Raw genomic sequence first — 18461 nt, forward strand, 5'->3', positions numbered from 1 at the left:
GGCCTTCGTTGTCGAGTCACTACAGAAGACAAGCCTCCTTCTAGACATTGACTGACAACAACAGTATCGCGCAGGATACTGAAAAGCTAATTTAGAGACACTAATTCAGTACAAAGTTGATTCAACTAAGGCTGCATTGTCCTGTTACCTTCTCCTAACACTCTCATCACACCCGCTCCACCTATTCTCAGCCTCAGCCGGCGCTCAGCCGGCGCTCAGCTGACGCCCAGCCGGCGCCCAGCCGGCGCTCTGTACTGCAGCGGCTGTCGTGAAGCTCCTCTGATAGTTTTCACGCCCCCGTCGGTGCGTTCTGCGTGGACCGTGTGAACTCTGACACGGAGAGAGACACGGAAGTGTTAGGAGGAGGTGTCCTGAGTACCTTGAAGCGCCAATAATACATTAGCCAGTGATACATTAGAAATGTATCACTGTTAACATCTTTTGTCGGCTACGAAGCATCGTCTTACATTTTGTCATTTCTTGGTGAAATACCGAAACGTATGTTTTCTAAAATGTAGTCATCTTTGTAATTGTCAACTGAAAATCTGTAACACTGACTGAAGTAAAATAGTACAGTGAGAACCAGTGTCCACTAAAAAGAGGTGTTTATTTCCATTTAGTGCCAGTGTCAAGATAAGTAAAAGGTAAAACAAAAAGTGGCACAGTGGCAAAAAGAATACATTTATAAGAATAAAATACTGAGGACAAAGTCTATTTCCTATTTCACCTAATCTCTGATCTTCTTCAGAGACTTCCTCCCACACAACAAGTGGGAGGGGTTTGAAAATAACTCAACCAATCAATTAACAAATAACTTATAAGCCAATTAACAAGAGACACCCACATCAAACTATCAACTATCAACTATAAAATGCTGGTAGAATCGTTAATTATTGCAAGATTATTTAGGGTTAGTAGTTATCAGTAACAGACTAAACTTGACCTATACTAATACAAATGCTAACGGTCATTTTATGTGAGCATGATCGATTTTCCTTACAGTGGTGTTACCACCCGCCATCTTTCACTGTGGGAAAACTCTTCTCCTAAACTTTTTGAGTGAGCCTGTTAGCCATTTCCACCCCAATGATTTCACCATCACTTCCATGTCAACGTGAGCCTCCCATATTGTTCTCCATGACAGACATAAGTGTGCAAATGGTACTCCATACATTTCCCCTGCATGATAGTCTGATTGCCTCTCATCAGAAACCAGCCAACAGGCGATGACATCCATCACGGGTGACACGGGACTGTCAATCACATCCTGACACTGCCAAATTAGAGGGCAAGGAGCTTCAAGTCACAAACGACAACTTTTATAACAACCCTAACCGCCCTCAACACATACAGACTATGAAGAATAAGAAAAAAGGGGTTGATGGACTACTTGACTGACGGGAATGTGATTGACGAGGGTTGTCACAACGTCAATGTTGTTTCTCGTGATTCAATGTATCAGAGAGACGGAGAGGGCAGTTTGTCTCTCGTCGAGATGGAAGAGGAACTTCGAGGCTGGCAGGCCTCTGCCTACACACCGCATACACTCAAACCCTAAAATATCTCACTATGCGCAGTATTCACCCGTTTTCCACTAGATTTTGACAGTCCAGGTAATATGGACTTGTAACCTATTCATATGTACATTATGTATTTTAATGGCTTGAACCGATCCATTTGGCTCACTACAATGTCCTTTGAACGCTGTGTTTCTTCTCATTCATGCATACATTGTATAATCCTTTTAGCAACCAGCAGCCAAGGATTAAGTGCACAGTGTTGAATAATTCACGGTGTCCAGATTAATTGAAGTGGGGCCACAGCCTTGTAGTGCACTAAATCAAGCTGAAACCGGGATTGATTAGGCACATATATTAGTTGGATGACAACAGGGCCTCAGTGATTACAGCCTCCCTTCACCCTTATCCTGAACTTCTTCTACAGAAGAACAAATAGGGGCAAGGTGTGTGAGAGGACAAATGATTAGACTTTGTCTTCAAATCAGTCTTGTTCCGGTATTTAACAAACACGTTTTCTGGTAAGAGAAGAGACAGGGCACTTTTAAAATAATATCCTGCGATGGTTTCCTGTCATTTGCCATCCTCGCTGTGAAAGGTGAAGTATGTTCTGCACCAGTAACCCTTCAAGTAGATCTCTCCATGTTCATGACAGCAGTCACTGTGAAGATCTAAAATTATATATACAGTTGAATAATAACTACCAATTACCATGGCAACAGCTCCCTCGCATTCCCTTTCTGAATCGAGAATGCTATAATGCACTTGAGGAACACTGATTTAAGGAAAGCTCTACGGTACATCTAGATGTGTAGAATAAAAGAATAACTAGAACTAGAGAGGGTACAATTTCTGGGGAAATTGTAGGGTGTGCTTGCTTGCGTCGGTTGCACAGGGATCCGTTTTTGAATGACATTTTTACAACTTATTTCTGTATATTTTATATGAAAATGCATACTTATTATTTATAAAGATTAAATAGATTTAAAAGCATTTTTTTTTTTTGCTGCTCATTTACAACTGAAAATACGAGTGAAGTGTAGAATGAAATAGATGTCTTCTCATTTCCCCTGCAAGAGGCAGCCTCATCGTTGAATCAAAACGAATATATTTGGCAGACCGGTGTAAAAATTGACCTAATCTCTATGACTAAACGTAATTTTAAGTTTTTCCCTTCTCGTGATGTTTTCAGGCATGTAGCCTACTCATTGCATTCATTCATGAATAAAGAACCCCCTTTGAAGATTATTCTACGACGTTACCCGGCAGTAGAAGATGGAATCGCGATTCAAACAGTACCATCTGCTAACTGAATATGCCCCCAAAATAAGCTTGACATTTATTTAGTGGAAAATCGCTCATTCATAAAAAGCTCACTGGTAGCGATCATTGTCAGTAACAACGCAAAATGCGATATAGCCCTGTGTGGAGAAGCTGCCCCGGTAAATTCTACTACTACTGTACAGTACAGTACTAGACTACTGCTGTGTTCGTCTTGGTAGCGATTGCGTTGGTTGAATTCGATTTAACGTTCCGTTGTACGGTTTAGGCTGAAATTAATTATTTTCATGAACAGATTGACAAAGTTAAGGCTGTGGCAATGAAGTTCAAGTTAGTAGTCAGATAGTTTCACCTATTGAAAGACTTTTGATTTAAGTAAGGGGAGTGCCGAACATGTTCTGTCGCCGTTTGACTTCCTACAGCTGTGTAGATGTTTTTGTAGTGTGTCTCGCGTAGGCTACAGCGTTGCAGTGAGCAACACTGGTTTGAAACCACAGGTAATGATAATTTCACCAACAAATCGTTTACTTGTAATGTCATAATAAATACTACAACGAAAATGTATTTGTGAGAAATGTTTATTTTAACGATTGAAAACAGATGCATCATAGACCACTGTAGTGTGTGTTGCCCGGGAAACAGAGGCTAATGTCATGCTAATGCTTCAGTGAAATAGTAGACTACCGTTTCCGAAAGTAGATGTGGGCCTACTTCCTTAATATCAGCTAATATTGTACATTTCACAATTGTGTTTCACATCACAAAGTAAAATGAGTAAATAGTTATCACCCTGGAAGAACCCCCTTTGAAGATTATTCTACGACGTTACCCGGCAGTAGAAGATGGAATCGCGATTCAAACAGTACCATCTGCTAACTGAAAATATGCCCCCCAAAACGTAAATAAGCTTGACATTTATTTAGTGGAAAATCGCTCATTCATGAAAAGCTCACTGGTAGCGATCATTGTCAGTAACAACGCAAAATGCGATATAGCCCTGTGTGGAGAAGCTGCCCCGGTAAATTGTACTACTACAGTACAGTACTAGACTACTGCTGTGTTCGTCTTGGTAGCGATTGCGTTGGTTGAATTGGATTTAACGTTCCGTTGTACGGTTTAAGCTGAAATTAATTATTTTCATGAACAGATTGACAACGTTTAGGCTGTGGCAATGAAGTTCAGGTTAGTAGTTAGATAGACTTTTAATTTAAGTAAGGGGAGTGCCGAACATGTTCTGTCGCCGTTTGACTTCCTAAACAGCTGTGTAGTGTAGATGTTTTTGTAGTGTGTCTCACGTAAGCTACAGCGTTGCAGTGAGCTACACTGGTTTGTAACCACAGGTAATGGTAATTTCACCAACAAATCGTTTACTAATGTCAGAATAAACCCTACAACGAAAATGTATATGTGAGGAATGTTTATTTTAACGATTGAAAACAGATAACGCTACATCATAGACCACTTTAGTATGTGTTGCCCGGGCAACACAGGCTAATGTCATGATGCTAATACTTCAGTGAAATAGTAGACTACTGTTTCCGAAAGTAGATGTACTTCCTTAATAATATCAGCTTATACTGTACATTACACATGACAATTGTGTGTCATATAACAAAGTAAAATGAGTAAATAGTTATCACCCTGGCCTCTTTGCTTGTGGCGTTTCTGCAGCTGCCTTGCAGTAAAGCTATAGTTAGCCTAGCTATCCCCCAAGTTAACAGATGCGAAACGAATGTTCTGCCAAAGGTAGTCACGCGTGTTTTGGTGACGTTAGTGACGTAGTGACGTTAGTAACGTCAGTGACTGTGGCTAGCAAATTAGCCACCGTTAGCTTCACTTTTCGCCACAAAAACTTAACTTCAGCCTAAACCATGCAACGGAACGTAAATTCCAATAGAAGCAACTCAATCGCTACCAAGACGAAACTTTTGACACCTACTTTGTCTATGTAGGCCAAATATTGACTGAGTTTTAGGGGGGAAAAAAGAATAATAATAATAATAATAATAATATATATGTGAGAGAACAAAGGTTGTGCCCTTGCCGAAGGCAAAGCACACCCAATTAACTTGTGAAAAAAAAGTTATGTTTGAATATATGAATATATGGAGAGTGGTCATTAATGGCAGGTGACAAACAAGAAAACCTACTTGAGAAAAACCAGCCGGATAAATGCCACTTGGGAGAAAAACATTTACGTCCTCATAGCAAGGCCAGAGGGCCCAAACATTGCTCACTTCTTCTTTCTTTTCATTAGTGCTATACTCACATAAATGTCAAGTAAGATAACCTGCCATCTTTCCAGTCTGCTGGCATTAACACAAACACGTACACTCACACACACTCCCTCCCTCTCTGTTCAAAGGCCCACATATTGGTTTTCAGAAGTGATTCCATCTCTTCATATTTGCAGCTTTTGTTGCTTTCGCTTGTCCATCCATGCAGTTTGGTAATAACTCCTACAGTATCAACACAGTCCTCGCCTCCATCATTGTTAGTTCAGGAGACAAGATCAACATTCCAACGATAATGTGCTGTCCACATTTAAGTTTAATTTCCAATATAATTAATCATTACAACAAATCTATGAATGGCACCATCTGCGTCTTCCATCCAGTTCTTATGTCAAACGGTCTTGTGAGAGTGATCGTAGCGTATTTCACATTTAAGTTTGCGGTAGATAACAGTTTAGGGTAAATATTGTGGGTCAGTCCTGGAATCCGCACGGTATTAAGGTATTTAAACCTGTCCGACTGTGAAAATTGGCACCGCTAGCGACGTCCGGGGGGGCAACATCTGGGCTGTGTGCGATCACACGGGGGCGGGACGGGACCAAAGCAGCACATGACTCACACCGGAGCGTTTGGTGTAAGGTTAACCGAGGTTTCAATAATAACATTCAACACACGCACGTTTTACCACCCTAGGCTGTCACACAGCGCAACAAACTATATTTTAAAAAACGTCTTTGGACGACAGCCAAACCAGGAGAAGAGTTGGTTGGAGCTTAGCGAATAGACTGTAGGTGAGTTATCTCTGTTGAATCTGATCAAACGTCACTATTGCAAAAAGATTAAAGCCCCTAGCGGAATAGAACAGCAGCAAACATTGTTACATCAGACCTCCAGGAGTAATCATAAGCTGGTTCAACACAGTAGAATCCTCTGACAAAGCCATGTACTTATTCAGATTCAAACTGTTGCTTGCGTGGGCGATTATTATGTGAAACAAGTGGTAGGTGTGCAATGGATGGGGGGGGACAACAAACAGTTTAGCAAGATAAAAATGTCATCCCTTTGACACATCTGTTTATGAGGTTAAGGCTATGACAGCCAACATGTTTCTTAATTAAACGCGTGATTGATCATGTATCATTTAGGAAGACTAAAGATAACAGAAAATAGCAAAATAGCAAAAAAACAAACAAAAACAAACGGTAGTTTTCTTTAACGATGCGGGTGCAGGAGCTATTTGTCATGTCTGTGCAACTATTAACAGATTCGGAGTATGTTCTGAAGAGCAAACTCATGCTAGAGTTTAAACAGGGTAGCATCTTACCTTTTGCAGAATGATGTTTCCAGATAATGTTGGGTTCTGGACGACCAACTGCCAAGCACATGAGGGTAACATCACTGCCTTCATTAACCGTGACGTCTGTCGATATGTTTGTGATCTTAGCAGGTACTAAAGAAAGAGAACACAAAATAACATACATTACTACAGAAAAACGATACGTACAGGGTTCCAGTATTTTTGTAGACTAACAAACAAGGTTCCCTTCCCCTAAAAGTGATGGCACTTCTAATAGCAATGCACATTCAATTAACTTGTTAGGCAGTACATTTACGCATAAATGCTGGATAATTGGGTCTTCCATCCTTATAAATCAAATAATGAATGTAGTATCTAGTAATGAATTAATATTCAGCTCATGCAGTATCGGGGTAATATCTAAATTTGACATAATAAAAAAAGATTAAACTTCATGTTTAAAAGCTCAAACACATTTTAATGTTGTTGTGTCCCGTGTCGTGTACAGAAAGCAACTGTAATCGTGCACATTTTAGCAGGAGTTCAAGTTATTATTGTCAATAATGATACTTTACTACACATCATGATCATTACGATAGATAACAGATACAGGCAGGCTCTGCAGATTACACAATGAGTGATTCGCAGCTCTGCATCCCATTGACCTTTGAATTTACTGCTCTAATTAGCATGCAGTGCTAATGTCAAATTGTGGTAATTTGGGGCATAATGTTCAACCTACTTTTAAATGCCACTGAAGAACTTTCTCCTACCCTCTCATGACGTGCATATACTCAGACGTAGTGTTGCTAGACTAGGTTTTTTGTGCTTCATGTACTGTCTGCTTATTTAATGGGCTTATACTGTACTGCCCAACTAGAGTCCTAACTAACAACATCAAGTTGTTCTATTCTCCAGTAGTGCATAAGCAGTTGGGGTTAAGGATTCTGGCACCACTGATTGCCCCAAACTCGGCAAACCGCTATATAATCAGGCAATAACCTGATTATATAAAAAGAAAGAAACTTGGACCCCATCTGACCTTTGGCAACCAAGTTTTCTGCCGTACATCTGAGGCAGGGAGAACAGACTAACTGGCTCTGAATAGCGGGCAGCGAGGGCTGGATTAGCAGGAGGCCCCCGGGTGCACATCCTTGTTCTGGGGCTTCCCACAGAGATAAATGAAGCGGCGTCTGTTTGGTACACAGGTGACAGTCCTCTTGCTTGATAATGTCGGTTGCTAGGCGATTGAAACATGGGCCCCTGTACTGGCGAGTCCATGCTTCTCTTTTCATGTGAGCGCTGCATGTGATTAATTGGGGGGAAAAGGATGGAGGTGCTGTAAGTAAAGGGCCGTACAGTAGCCTATATGGATGTTTTCCGGTAGAGCGTTCTCTCTGTGTGGTGCACATGTATGTCTATCTAACAGACCTTAAGTTCCTGTATTGTCGAGGAATGACGAGGATAAACGACTATCCAATTACTCACTGGGCGCTCAACAGATCTTGATCTCTACCCAGAGCTCTGCTTCTCTCCCTGGGGTTACAAATGGCAGCTCTAAATTGAAAGCTAACACAAATTATATTAAAAAAATTCTCGCACAACAACTGGCTTCCATCCATTAACAAGGTGCAGGGTATGAAAGTAAATTATATTCAAATCAAGGTGCATGTTGCCACCCTCATGTTCCACATGAGCTATAAACAGACCCATCTTTTGTGTTGGTTTACATATTGACAGCAAATGCTAATTTTGTTAGAATTACAGTTCTGGGGTTGCTGTACTGTTGTAATAGTGGCAAGTTTGCTAGTATTGGCAAAATATCTTTTGGGGGATTATGAGAACTATGGGACATCACTGAGTGAAAAAAACTGTGTTTCTGTCCATTTTGATCCATTGACATCCATCCACATCAAAGGCATTGTTCCAGCCAATGTCCTCCAAATCTATTATTGATGTTCAAACTTCTCTCATGACTAATTTAAAAGCTGAACTAAAACATCAAAAAGATAACTTGTCAGTGAGCCTTTCGAACCCACACCTCGTTCTGAAAACACCACAGCACCTCCTCGAGGTCTCACCAACATGGAGCTTGTTGTGAATTCCGTGGAGCACCCGAGACACATTCATGGAGCTATTGCATCTCTAAACACTGACCCTGTGAGGAGGGATACAACACAGGGTCTTGAAGGTAAGTAGGAAGAAAGAAAGAATGAATCCATGCCGACGACCTGCTGGCTGCTACAAGGTAACAGGGGGATGTGCCTCCCTTTAAACTGCCAGGATACTCAGTTCAAAGACGAGGGGCGTTCACCCGGAGCCTCCCTGTGTTCTAGGGTCAAGATGACAATATCTCTATTGAAGTGAAACTTTACTGTTAACTTTGTGTTAAGTGTTATAGTGTCATCATGGAATAGTGTGCTAAAACATAAACGTGCCTGATTGACTAATTGCCTTTTTGGAATTTGGTGGTTTTGGAATTCAATTAGATTGTGGAGGAGGCCGCTGATGAAGAGGCTAATTTGGGAGGAAGAGCAGGGTTGCTCGCAACTACTCCCAACACACACACAACCTCTTCCCAACATTTACATTTTACATTACATTTAGTCATTTAGCAGACGCTCTTATCCAGAGCGACTTACAGTAAGTACAGGGACATTCCCCCGAGGCAAGTAGGGTGAAGTGCCTTGCCCAAGGACACAACGTCAGTTGGCGTGACCGGGAATCGAACTGGCAACCTTCGGATTACTAGCCCGATTCCCTCACCGCTCAGCCACCTGACTCCCTGCCTCCCAACACACACACAACCTCCTCCAGACACACACTCACAACCTCCTCCAGACACACACACAACCTCCTCCAGACACACACACAACCTTCTCCCAACACACACACACACACACTATTTTGAGAAAATGTACTTGGTATGGAAACCAGATACTTGGCTGAACATGTTAGCGAGCATCAGCGATTAGACGTTCGCTTGAGCAGCGCTTACTCAGAAAGTTGCCCGTTATTATCAAGTTCCAAAACACCTCAGCCAAGATCCGATTTGGGACTCATAAGGCCTTTTCTCAAATATTATCACGTTGAAAGGGGGAGAAAATTGCAACGGGAGCTAAAGAACTGCTTATTACATTTGTGACTGCAGTGTAGCCTGTGTGACTAACCCATCTAACTGCAAACTCTCATCGAGTTGCAAAAAGTATGAAGAATCGTTGAAGATGGATTATGTATATTCCAAGAATAGTTATGTCAAGTTAAATCCACACAAGATGTGAAAAACATCTTTGCCAAAAACAACAACATTTTAGCACAAGCTTGTCTTGAATGTCGCATGACTTTTCACAAGCCCACGGGAGATGTTACCAGAAACCTGGAGGATGGAAACTAAACAGACCTCTAAACATTCGCACAATATTAAAATCTCACATGGCCGATAGATTCATTTTGTGGCCTTTATCGTAATTGCTTAGCTGTTACCTCCAGGGGGTTATGGAGCTAAGTTGTTTGTGTTGTAACCTGCAGAGTGAACATTGTCGTGTATTTGTATGGCAATTGCCACTTCCCCTCTTCTATAATACCATTATTAATGGGGCTGTGTTTATGGCAGGGGAATAAAATGTGGTTTCACTGCCTCAGTTTAAGTGGGTCATTTGACCCGCTTACAACGTATTACAGGTAGAGGAGAAAGTTCTAAAAGTTATCACCATTGTATTAGAGAACTGCATCTTCCAGCCGCAGTGAGTGGTGGGTTCGGTCTGTGCTGGTATTAAAACTGGATGGACATGTTGGAGAATACAGGTGGCTGAGCGGTGAGGGCTATTAATCAGAAAGTTGTTGGTTCGATTCCCGGCCATGCCGAATGACACGTCCTTGGGCAAGACACTTCACCCTACTTGCCTCGGGGAGAATGTCCCTGTACTTACTGTAAGTCGCTCTGGATAAGAGCGTCTGCTAAATGACTAAATGTAAATGAATACATCAAGTTTTAACATGTTGGGTCGAACACAAACCAGAACATGTATACAACATCAGGAAGAGCAGAGGAACATGAGACATGTTTTCATATTGAACATGTCATTATGTGAATGGGAGAAGCAGGCTATAAGAATTAGGTCACATCCCCAGAGCTCAGCAGGTACGAAATTGTTTCCCGAACAGTCGAGACAGGAAAATAAGTCCCTCTCTAATGTGTTATAGAAGCAAAGCTTATGGGGGTCTACTCTCCAATTTCTATTCTCATAATGTTTCCTGAATATTTCAAATGCCTCATTACTTGCTTCGAGAGAAGGAGAAGAGATTTCTCCTTCACCCAATAATGACTCGCGAAGCTTATTAGACCAATGTGCGTTGAATTGAGAGGCCAAATCCTCATGGTGAAGAGAGCTCGGGCCTCTAATCTAAAAGCACAGTCACATCAGCGCACTTGAAGAAACCAAAGAGGATAATCCAGTGTTTGGAGTGGTTCATAATTGAATTGAATCACTCTTGCCCTCCGACTCATCACATTGTTTGTGACATTTCGCTTAGGAGAAAGCCATAGGTTTCAGAGAGGGCATCGGAAAGGCAGCCAGAATCTAGGGGTTACCCACGAGATCTAACGCCGCCCTGGTGTGTCCAACATGTTCTCTCACTGATTTTTTTTTCTTCTTCCGATTAGTCGGATTGTCATTTCGATGGATAATCTGCATTTCTGGGTGTTTTATGTAACTCTTGTACACCTGTGTGGTGTTCCATGTCTAAATGGCTGGTTGAGATGAGCATGTGTTTATAATTGAGTTCAGGTACCCTTTCATCAGATGGACACTCTACCTCTCACAGATCCCTACACGAATGTGATGAATAGCACAATATGTTTCATCCGAGTTTGTTATCGTCCAAATAATCCATACATTCATTTTACGTAGGTTTTATGTATTCCTCAAAAGTAGTTGAATGAGCTGAGGTCAATAAGGCCTGCAGGCCATAAACATCAAAATAGAAGTTCAAAACGTGTAATGTGCACAAGACCTCAAGTCGGCGAAAATATCAAACACAGCATTAGATGACAACATCTATATTTATTTATTTACAGTCAGCTACAAGGGGGCAGGGTCCTTTAGGACAGGCAGGGAGCATGGAATTAATTAACATGAAAGTGCCACCACAGGAGGGTTAATATGGGTAGCATCAGACCACGCTGGGCTTCCTGCAGTCCAGGCCAAGCCTGTTCGCTGTCGACATCAACACCCCGAGACGACTAACAGATTAGTGAAGTCCCCTTTCACCTGCTGTACTATACTGTGCTGTGCTCGCAGGCCCTGGTCTCTAACGCTAAATGAAACACAGGAGCATAAATTGTGCGTCACTTAAGACACAAACTAATGTGTGAGCAATGTAAAGTTGTAGTGTCTGTTCTAGGAGCTGAAGGCTGTATATCAATAAACTAAGGCTAATGGTACAAACTGTCAACTAAACTACTATAACACACAAAAAAAAATTATAAGAGTACAATGAAATAAAAGAGGTTTCTGAAAAATCCTCTCGCCATGTTAAAATATAAAGTGAGGCAAATCTAAAATCTGGAGAAAAAAAATACAGTGGATAATCATGAGAAATACCCATAACACACATTTCAAACGTATGTCAAATTAACTTGCTTGCGATTGCTAACCCAATCAGATTATCCCGGTTCAGACAGCTATGATTGACAGCTTTGATGATATCTCCTTTTTAAAAACTCAAAAATCAGTTTGTGACCTACTTTCAAAGAACAAAAAATCTTCCAATTCAGTTTACGGATAGACCCACATATTTTGGTGCAATCATCAGATGTGTGACTCTGTTTTGAACCGTTCCCATGTGTAACACTCTCCTCTCCCCCAATTGGATCTTGGTGAACATATGGCCAGGCAGGCAAACTTCTGGCACCCCAGGATGCCCGGACCGCAAACTCCATCCCCCTTCATTCTCTCCTCTCACATCTGAGTAACTGTCTGCAATGGTGTGATAGCAATGTTTCCCTCTGATAGCTCGCAGGGTTATTCATAGCCAAACCACACCAGGACAGCCTTTGCTTGCAATCTCACAACAACACAAGAAGTCTAATTTATTAACTCGAAGCTTGGATTGAAAATCAACACCCAACAGCCAAATTGGCTGGCCGTGTCAGTACAATACATGTTCGTATGAATACTGAGGGGTAAGAAAGTTGGAATTTAACCAGTTTACACAGCATGGGCTTGTAATTGCACAATAAATGAAATAAATCAAATTAGGAATATGTGTTGATCTAAAAACCATGGCATTATAACCAATTACCATCATTTCATTTTAATAATCCCTATTAATTATCCATAACAAATGTAACAATATTTCAAGGGATAATTGAAGGTGTAGCAGGAGATTTCTTTCCATAGCAGAATTTTCACATTATCTGCTCTGTCACTTACTATTGGTCTCTCCCTCCTCTGAATTGATATGTGGAACCCTATCCCAACGGTGCTGGAAAAATAAGCATTTTAGCATCCAAGTCGAAACAAGAAGTTGGGCCAACAACTTCTGCTCAACAACCCCTGAAAATTATTATTTCAGGCCAAACATTGCCACAGGGCCCAAGAGCTGCCAGGCTGGTTGATACAATAGCATATCAATAGGAAATTGTAAAGACTACAAACGTTACATTTGAGTGCTTGTCTATGTTCTGGACATACAGGATTCTCAGAGCATCCATCGTGTGGGATGCAGAGCACATCTAATTTCCTAACGGTGTTCAGACTGACACACTGAATCCAATAAATAACAAACAGGCGACCACATCCCAGTCTTAACAGCCGAATGTAGAAAATCCTTCCAACTTCAGCAGGCAACCTTCCTGGGGAACAGACACCTCTTGGTACGGTATCTTGAACTGCAGTTGTTTCAAGTCAAGACTCAGTAGTGACACCACAGCAGCAGGTGCCCAGGATTCCTGTGGGGACATGTGGACAAGGTCACTGGGCTGATTGATGCTTGCCTCTGGAGTCCTTCTCTGTGTGCAAGTTAACATGGATCTCCATTTCAGTAGCAGTCCAGAGGTGAATGGCTGGAGGGTGCGGAAGGGACCAAAAGACCTCCACAATCCCCACAGACTTCCTGATCTTTCTTGCCATAAAGGTACGTTCCATTGGCAGGGTACTGAATCCATTCTCTAACAACCTCAGGGCAATTTCAGGGAACTGGAATGTGTGCCACTTCCAACTCGAAGCAGAGTGCACTCCAGCCAGATACATATCTAGTCAACTCTGAGAGATTCAACCTCGGTGTGGGAAATAATGGCTTCCTGCTTGGAAAAGGACATTCTGAATTATAATTATGCTCCCTATTTACTTGAGAAGTATACAGCTATATCATATACATCTAAAGCATTCACAACACTCATGAAGATAAGAATGATTATTATGTGTAATGAAAGGCACATACAGAACAGAATTATCATGAAGGTATGTTCATTGCTTTGCATAATGCCATTCCTCGAAACAGAATAGAATAACGTTTCCTATCAATTCAACAACATCAAATGCAAATACTGTGATCAATCCTTGTTAGTTGCAGTTTTTGAAAAACAATTAGCATTCAGGTTGAAGAACACTTTATAGCATTTACTAGCACGCCTTCCATTCTGAACAAGACAGTTGATTTGACAGGTCTGCATACAATCATGTAATCAGTTAAATGTTCACAATAATTTTGAAAAGCAACACAGTGGAATGAAACCTGAACATGATTTTGGTTGCATTGTGCATTATAATTGGAAAATTGAGACTGACATAGTTACATCCCAGAGAAAGGAAAGAATTTATACGTTTGTAAATATGAAATATTCTTTATCTTATTGTAAACAAGTGTAAGGGAAACCTTGCCTCGGAGTCTTGCCTTGGTATACATACACATTTGAGTGTCCTGTCTGGTTCTCCTACAAAGTCAACTTAATTCTTTGTCCTCTACATAATAACCTCAATAGTCAATATTTCAAATGTATCAATTTTTTCATGCACACTGGTTTCCGCATAGATATGCATAGCGGTTGGAGTCATCCACAACTAAAATAGACCCAAGAGCTATCAAATGACATCTCAGGTTCTCCAGGACGAAGCGGACAAGATAGCCGGAGAGAACACAATTCACAGGAGATCGCCAAAGAAATGTCTTGAAATACTGTCTTTCAACTCGCTCAACTCAAGTCGCTCTGGATAAGAGCGTCTGCTAAATGACTAAATGTAACTCAGTCTGGTGTACTGTACGTACACATTATTTGATACAAAACAACATGTTGTTTTATTGCTGCTCCTAACCAATTCCATCAGGAAGGCAAAAAAAGAAAAGAAAAAGAAAGAAAGCCATCGTGCCATTGTGAACAAGTAACAAAAATACCCCAAAACCTTTCATATCAAAGGATTTCATGGCCAAACATAGCATGAAATATTTAAGCCGGCACTGTTTGAGTGCTGGGTATCCAGTTGATGTGAAATCATGAGTCAAATATCCGGTGAGTTACTTAGACAGTCAGAACTGCCTCCACAGCTCTATGGGTTACAGTGTACCTGGCAAGTGCCATCATGTCCATGACCAAAGTTTATTTAGGATTCTGTGTGGATGGATACAGCTTAGTGAGAAGAGTATTTGACTACAGATGAAGAGATCGAAGGTTTAAATTGCCACTGTGTATGTCTCTTTGTATACAAATGTCTGCTAAATATGATTATTTTATAGAAACATGGAGAAAAAAAACGGTTAGGTACATAACGTGTTATGTACACGTGTTTTTCTTCTGTATTTACGGCAGACACTTTTTGGTCGTCCGATGAAGAGCTGGAACATTGTTTAATACTTTTATTTCACAACAATTCTACAAAGAATCATTAAGCTGCAGATATCTCTATTGATAATGTGTTTGCAAATAACTTAAAACATTCATTTTATCTGCGCTCATGGAGTTTTAATAATTTAATTGTTACGTAAGCTCAAACTAATTAGTTTACCTTATCTTGTAAGAATAACTAACCAGGCTGTGTTTGTATTATGCAGTATTTGTTCACTGTAATTAGTGTAAGGACTTCAAAACAATAACGTTAATGAACTGCTGATAAACTTGTTCTATTGTCAAGTGTTTCCGTTTACCTCAAACCATAGAAATCCTTTAATGAAATCAACAGTTATTTACAATCCAAAAGGGTGGTCTTTCTCCCCAAAGATTTGTTAACCTCCCCCCTCCCAACTTTGGCTTTGTAAAGGCACAATAAAAAACAGAAAATTACTCTGAATTACTTAACTTAGCTCAATTTCTAATTATATCTCAACTCTGAGTGTTCACAAGGGTCGGACCCCAAAATACATCTAGAGGGCAATGGTGTTAATTGTTTTTGGAAACTTAGCATGAAAGAAAATTGATTCCACTGTAAATGATAACAAGTTCTGGTATCGACAGCTGATTTAGCAAGCTCTTTCACTTACAGTGATCCATGGTATTTTGAAGAGCGCTCTGTCTTGAATCAATATCTATCAACCATCTGAAATTAAACCAAGATTAAATCCTAATTTCATCACCGCGAGTCACGTTCGGCAAGTTTCATTTAATTACAACATTCTGATGCGGGAAAGTAAACGAGTTTGCTCATGTCTCTGTCAGCTGAACCGAGACTCTGTCTGGGTTCAAACAAACACAATCACAGAAATGCAGAGTCTGTAAACGCAACAAATCTAGTCACTTAACGAGCCAGAGATACAATTGAAGACCCAAAAGCCTAATTGAACCTTCTGAACGCAAAAATACAAAGTAATATAGGTTGTCAGGTGGCTGAGCAGTTAGGGAATCGGGCTGGTAATCATAAGATTGCCGGTTCGATTCCCGGCCGTGCTAAAAATGACTTTGTGTCCTTTGGCAAGGCACTTCACCCTACTTGCCTCGGGGGAATGTCCCTGTACTTACTGTAAGTCGCTCTGGATAAGAGCGTCTGCTAAATGACTAAATGTAAATGTCTAAACGTAATTTTACCTTGGACGATCAGGTGAACTTTGGAGGATTTGGGTTTCTTGTTGGTGAGAACCGAGCAGGCGTAAGGGCCCTCGTCGTGAACGTTCACGTTCATGATCTGGATGCTGTACTCTGTGACAGCCGTGTTCTCCATGAGCACCACCCGGGGGTCCAGAGACCACTTCTCTCTCCCGGCAAACAGAATCGTGGTGCGGTTCAGCCAAGCCACGCGCGATACCTTGCTGTCGACAGTACATCTGTGTGTGTGTGGGGGGGGGGGGGGGGGGGGGGGGGGAAGGAAAGACAACAAGGACACAAAATATAAAGACACTGATTTCATAATCTGCATTTACATTTCCACATCCATGACATAAATGTACGCTAGTAACTTGAGAAACCGTAGAATAACAGTCATTTCTTGTGAGTCTCTGAGTGGTAGCATGCTGCTTGGGTTAACAGAAATTGCAGCAGGTGCCGTCAAGCTATCTTTGTCAGCAACAAGGTCGCATGTAGTTTTTTTCTACTGCACTGTGGCAAATGCAGTAGTCAGACCCGACGTGAGTTTGTCAGAACATTTCTCGTTTGATTTTAGCGAATGGTTTGGCACAGCACAATAGCCAGATCAAAGTATGGGTTTAAACTTATACACTGTCATTCCCTGCTTTGTACAGGATATAGCAGTGTGCATGTCAATTTATTTTTTTGGTCTTCGTTTATAAAATTTAGCTCAGTTCACAGTTGATGATGATTATGTCTTTGTATAGATCCGGTAGGAAAGCAAGGGGGAGGGAGAGAGTGGTGGGGTGTATATATGCTATTATAACACAGTTTATGGTTTCTCATAAATCTGTGTCTGTTTATAGTAACATCTCAAGGCATCATTTCATACAATCTGCATACAGTTTGTGGACCACACAAACAAGGCCGTTTCGTGAATGGACAGACACAATCACAGAACACTGCTTTAAATGTCAGCACCTGTGACAATTGCCAACTACAACTGGACGCCCACATTTGCATATCCTTCCTATTATCCAGTGGCAAGGCCATTTGGCAAACCTGTTACACAATTTAAAGAATACAAATAAATAAGACACAGCCTATTCTGTGTTCCTCTGTTGGCAGGGAGCCAGGTAACAAACATCTCATTTATATTCAGGCCAGAATATTGCATGCTAACCTCCATCCTAACCTTTAATCCAATGGACTTCAGTAAAGGAATATTATAAAGCTCATAATAAGCCTTCCATTGGCTCTGCATACCAAGCAGAGGCCCACACGAGAGAACCAGTAGCTCAAATATAGCCGTACAGTGCACTCTATCAGATAATGCCACGGGAGCTACCAAGGCTTGAGAAACGTGTGACATGGAACGCTCCTTGGACACTGCTGTAATTCTCAGGTTAATCGTGGATTATTTTATGTTTAGATAGTGTTTTTATCTCTAAAGACAAAATAAAAAACTTGAAACACAACTGGGATTCAAATATACTTTTCTTTTTGTAGAGTCATTTTGACAAGCAATGTCACAAAGTACTTCACATACGCCCATAGAACTTAAATCTATGTTTTTGCTTGCTGACCTTTGTAAACTTTGTAATCCGTTATTAAACTAGTTGAGGAGACGCTAACACATTGAGAAGTTAAAATACCACAAATTATTCTGTCTACTTCTCTCTCTTCTACCTCTTTGAACTATCATTTATTTGAAAACAGTAGTAGTCAGTCAACATTAGAACTGATCTAAGTAACAAAACATTACAAACTGCCATGAAATATTTGCTCTTTCATAGTCAAAGCAAATAATCATCTAAGTCCTTGAAGCCATGTGAATCATTTACATGCCTTCTTGCATTTGTGCTAAATCTAAATTGCCTCATCAGAAATTCCACTTGGGAACTTGTAGGTGAGAGTGTCATGAATATTACTATTCTCTGAAAATGAGGCCAAAATCATGTTACAGTACTAATAATTGTATTGTATGAATTATTCATTGAGTATTCCTCTATTCACAACTAAGGTCAAAGGTATTGGATGTGTATACACAATCACTGAATGTTACTGTGTTATATCAGATAATGGTAGCAAGAACATGAAAACCAATGAATCGCTTGCAATCTGTGTCGAAGATCATATGT

General features: G+C 40.8%; 1 protein-coding gene across 3 annotated transcripts in view; it reads right to left on the reverse strand.

Moving 5' to 3' along the window:
• The window catches only part of opcml (opioid binding protein/cell adhesion molecule-like), a 159259-nt gene that overhangs the window by 23723 nt on the left and 117075 nt on the right, over positions 1-18461 (reverse strand). For all 3 annotated transcript variants that reach the window (XM_062453095.1, XM_062453096.1, XM_062453094.1), the window contains 2 exons: positions 16345-16580; positions 6357-6482 (listed from right to left, as the gene is read on the reverse strand). In XM_062453095.1, the coding sequence (XP_062309079.1) occupies positions 6357-6482; positions 16345-16580 (362 nt within the window). The remainder of the gene's footprint in view (positions 1-6356; positions 6483-16344; positions 16581-18461) is intronic.

Source organism: Osmerus eperlanus, chromosome 27 (genome assembly GCF_963692335.1).
Source record: "Osmerus eperlanus chromosome 27, fOsmEpe2.1, whole genome shotgun sequence".
In the NCBI taxonomy this organism is placed as follows: Eukaryota; Metazoa; Chordata; class Actinopteri; order Osmeriformes; family Osmeridae; genus Osmerus; species Osmerus eperlanus.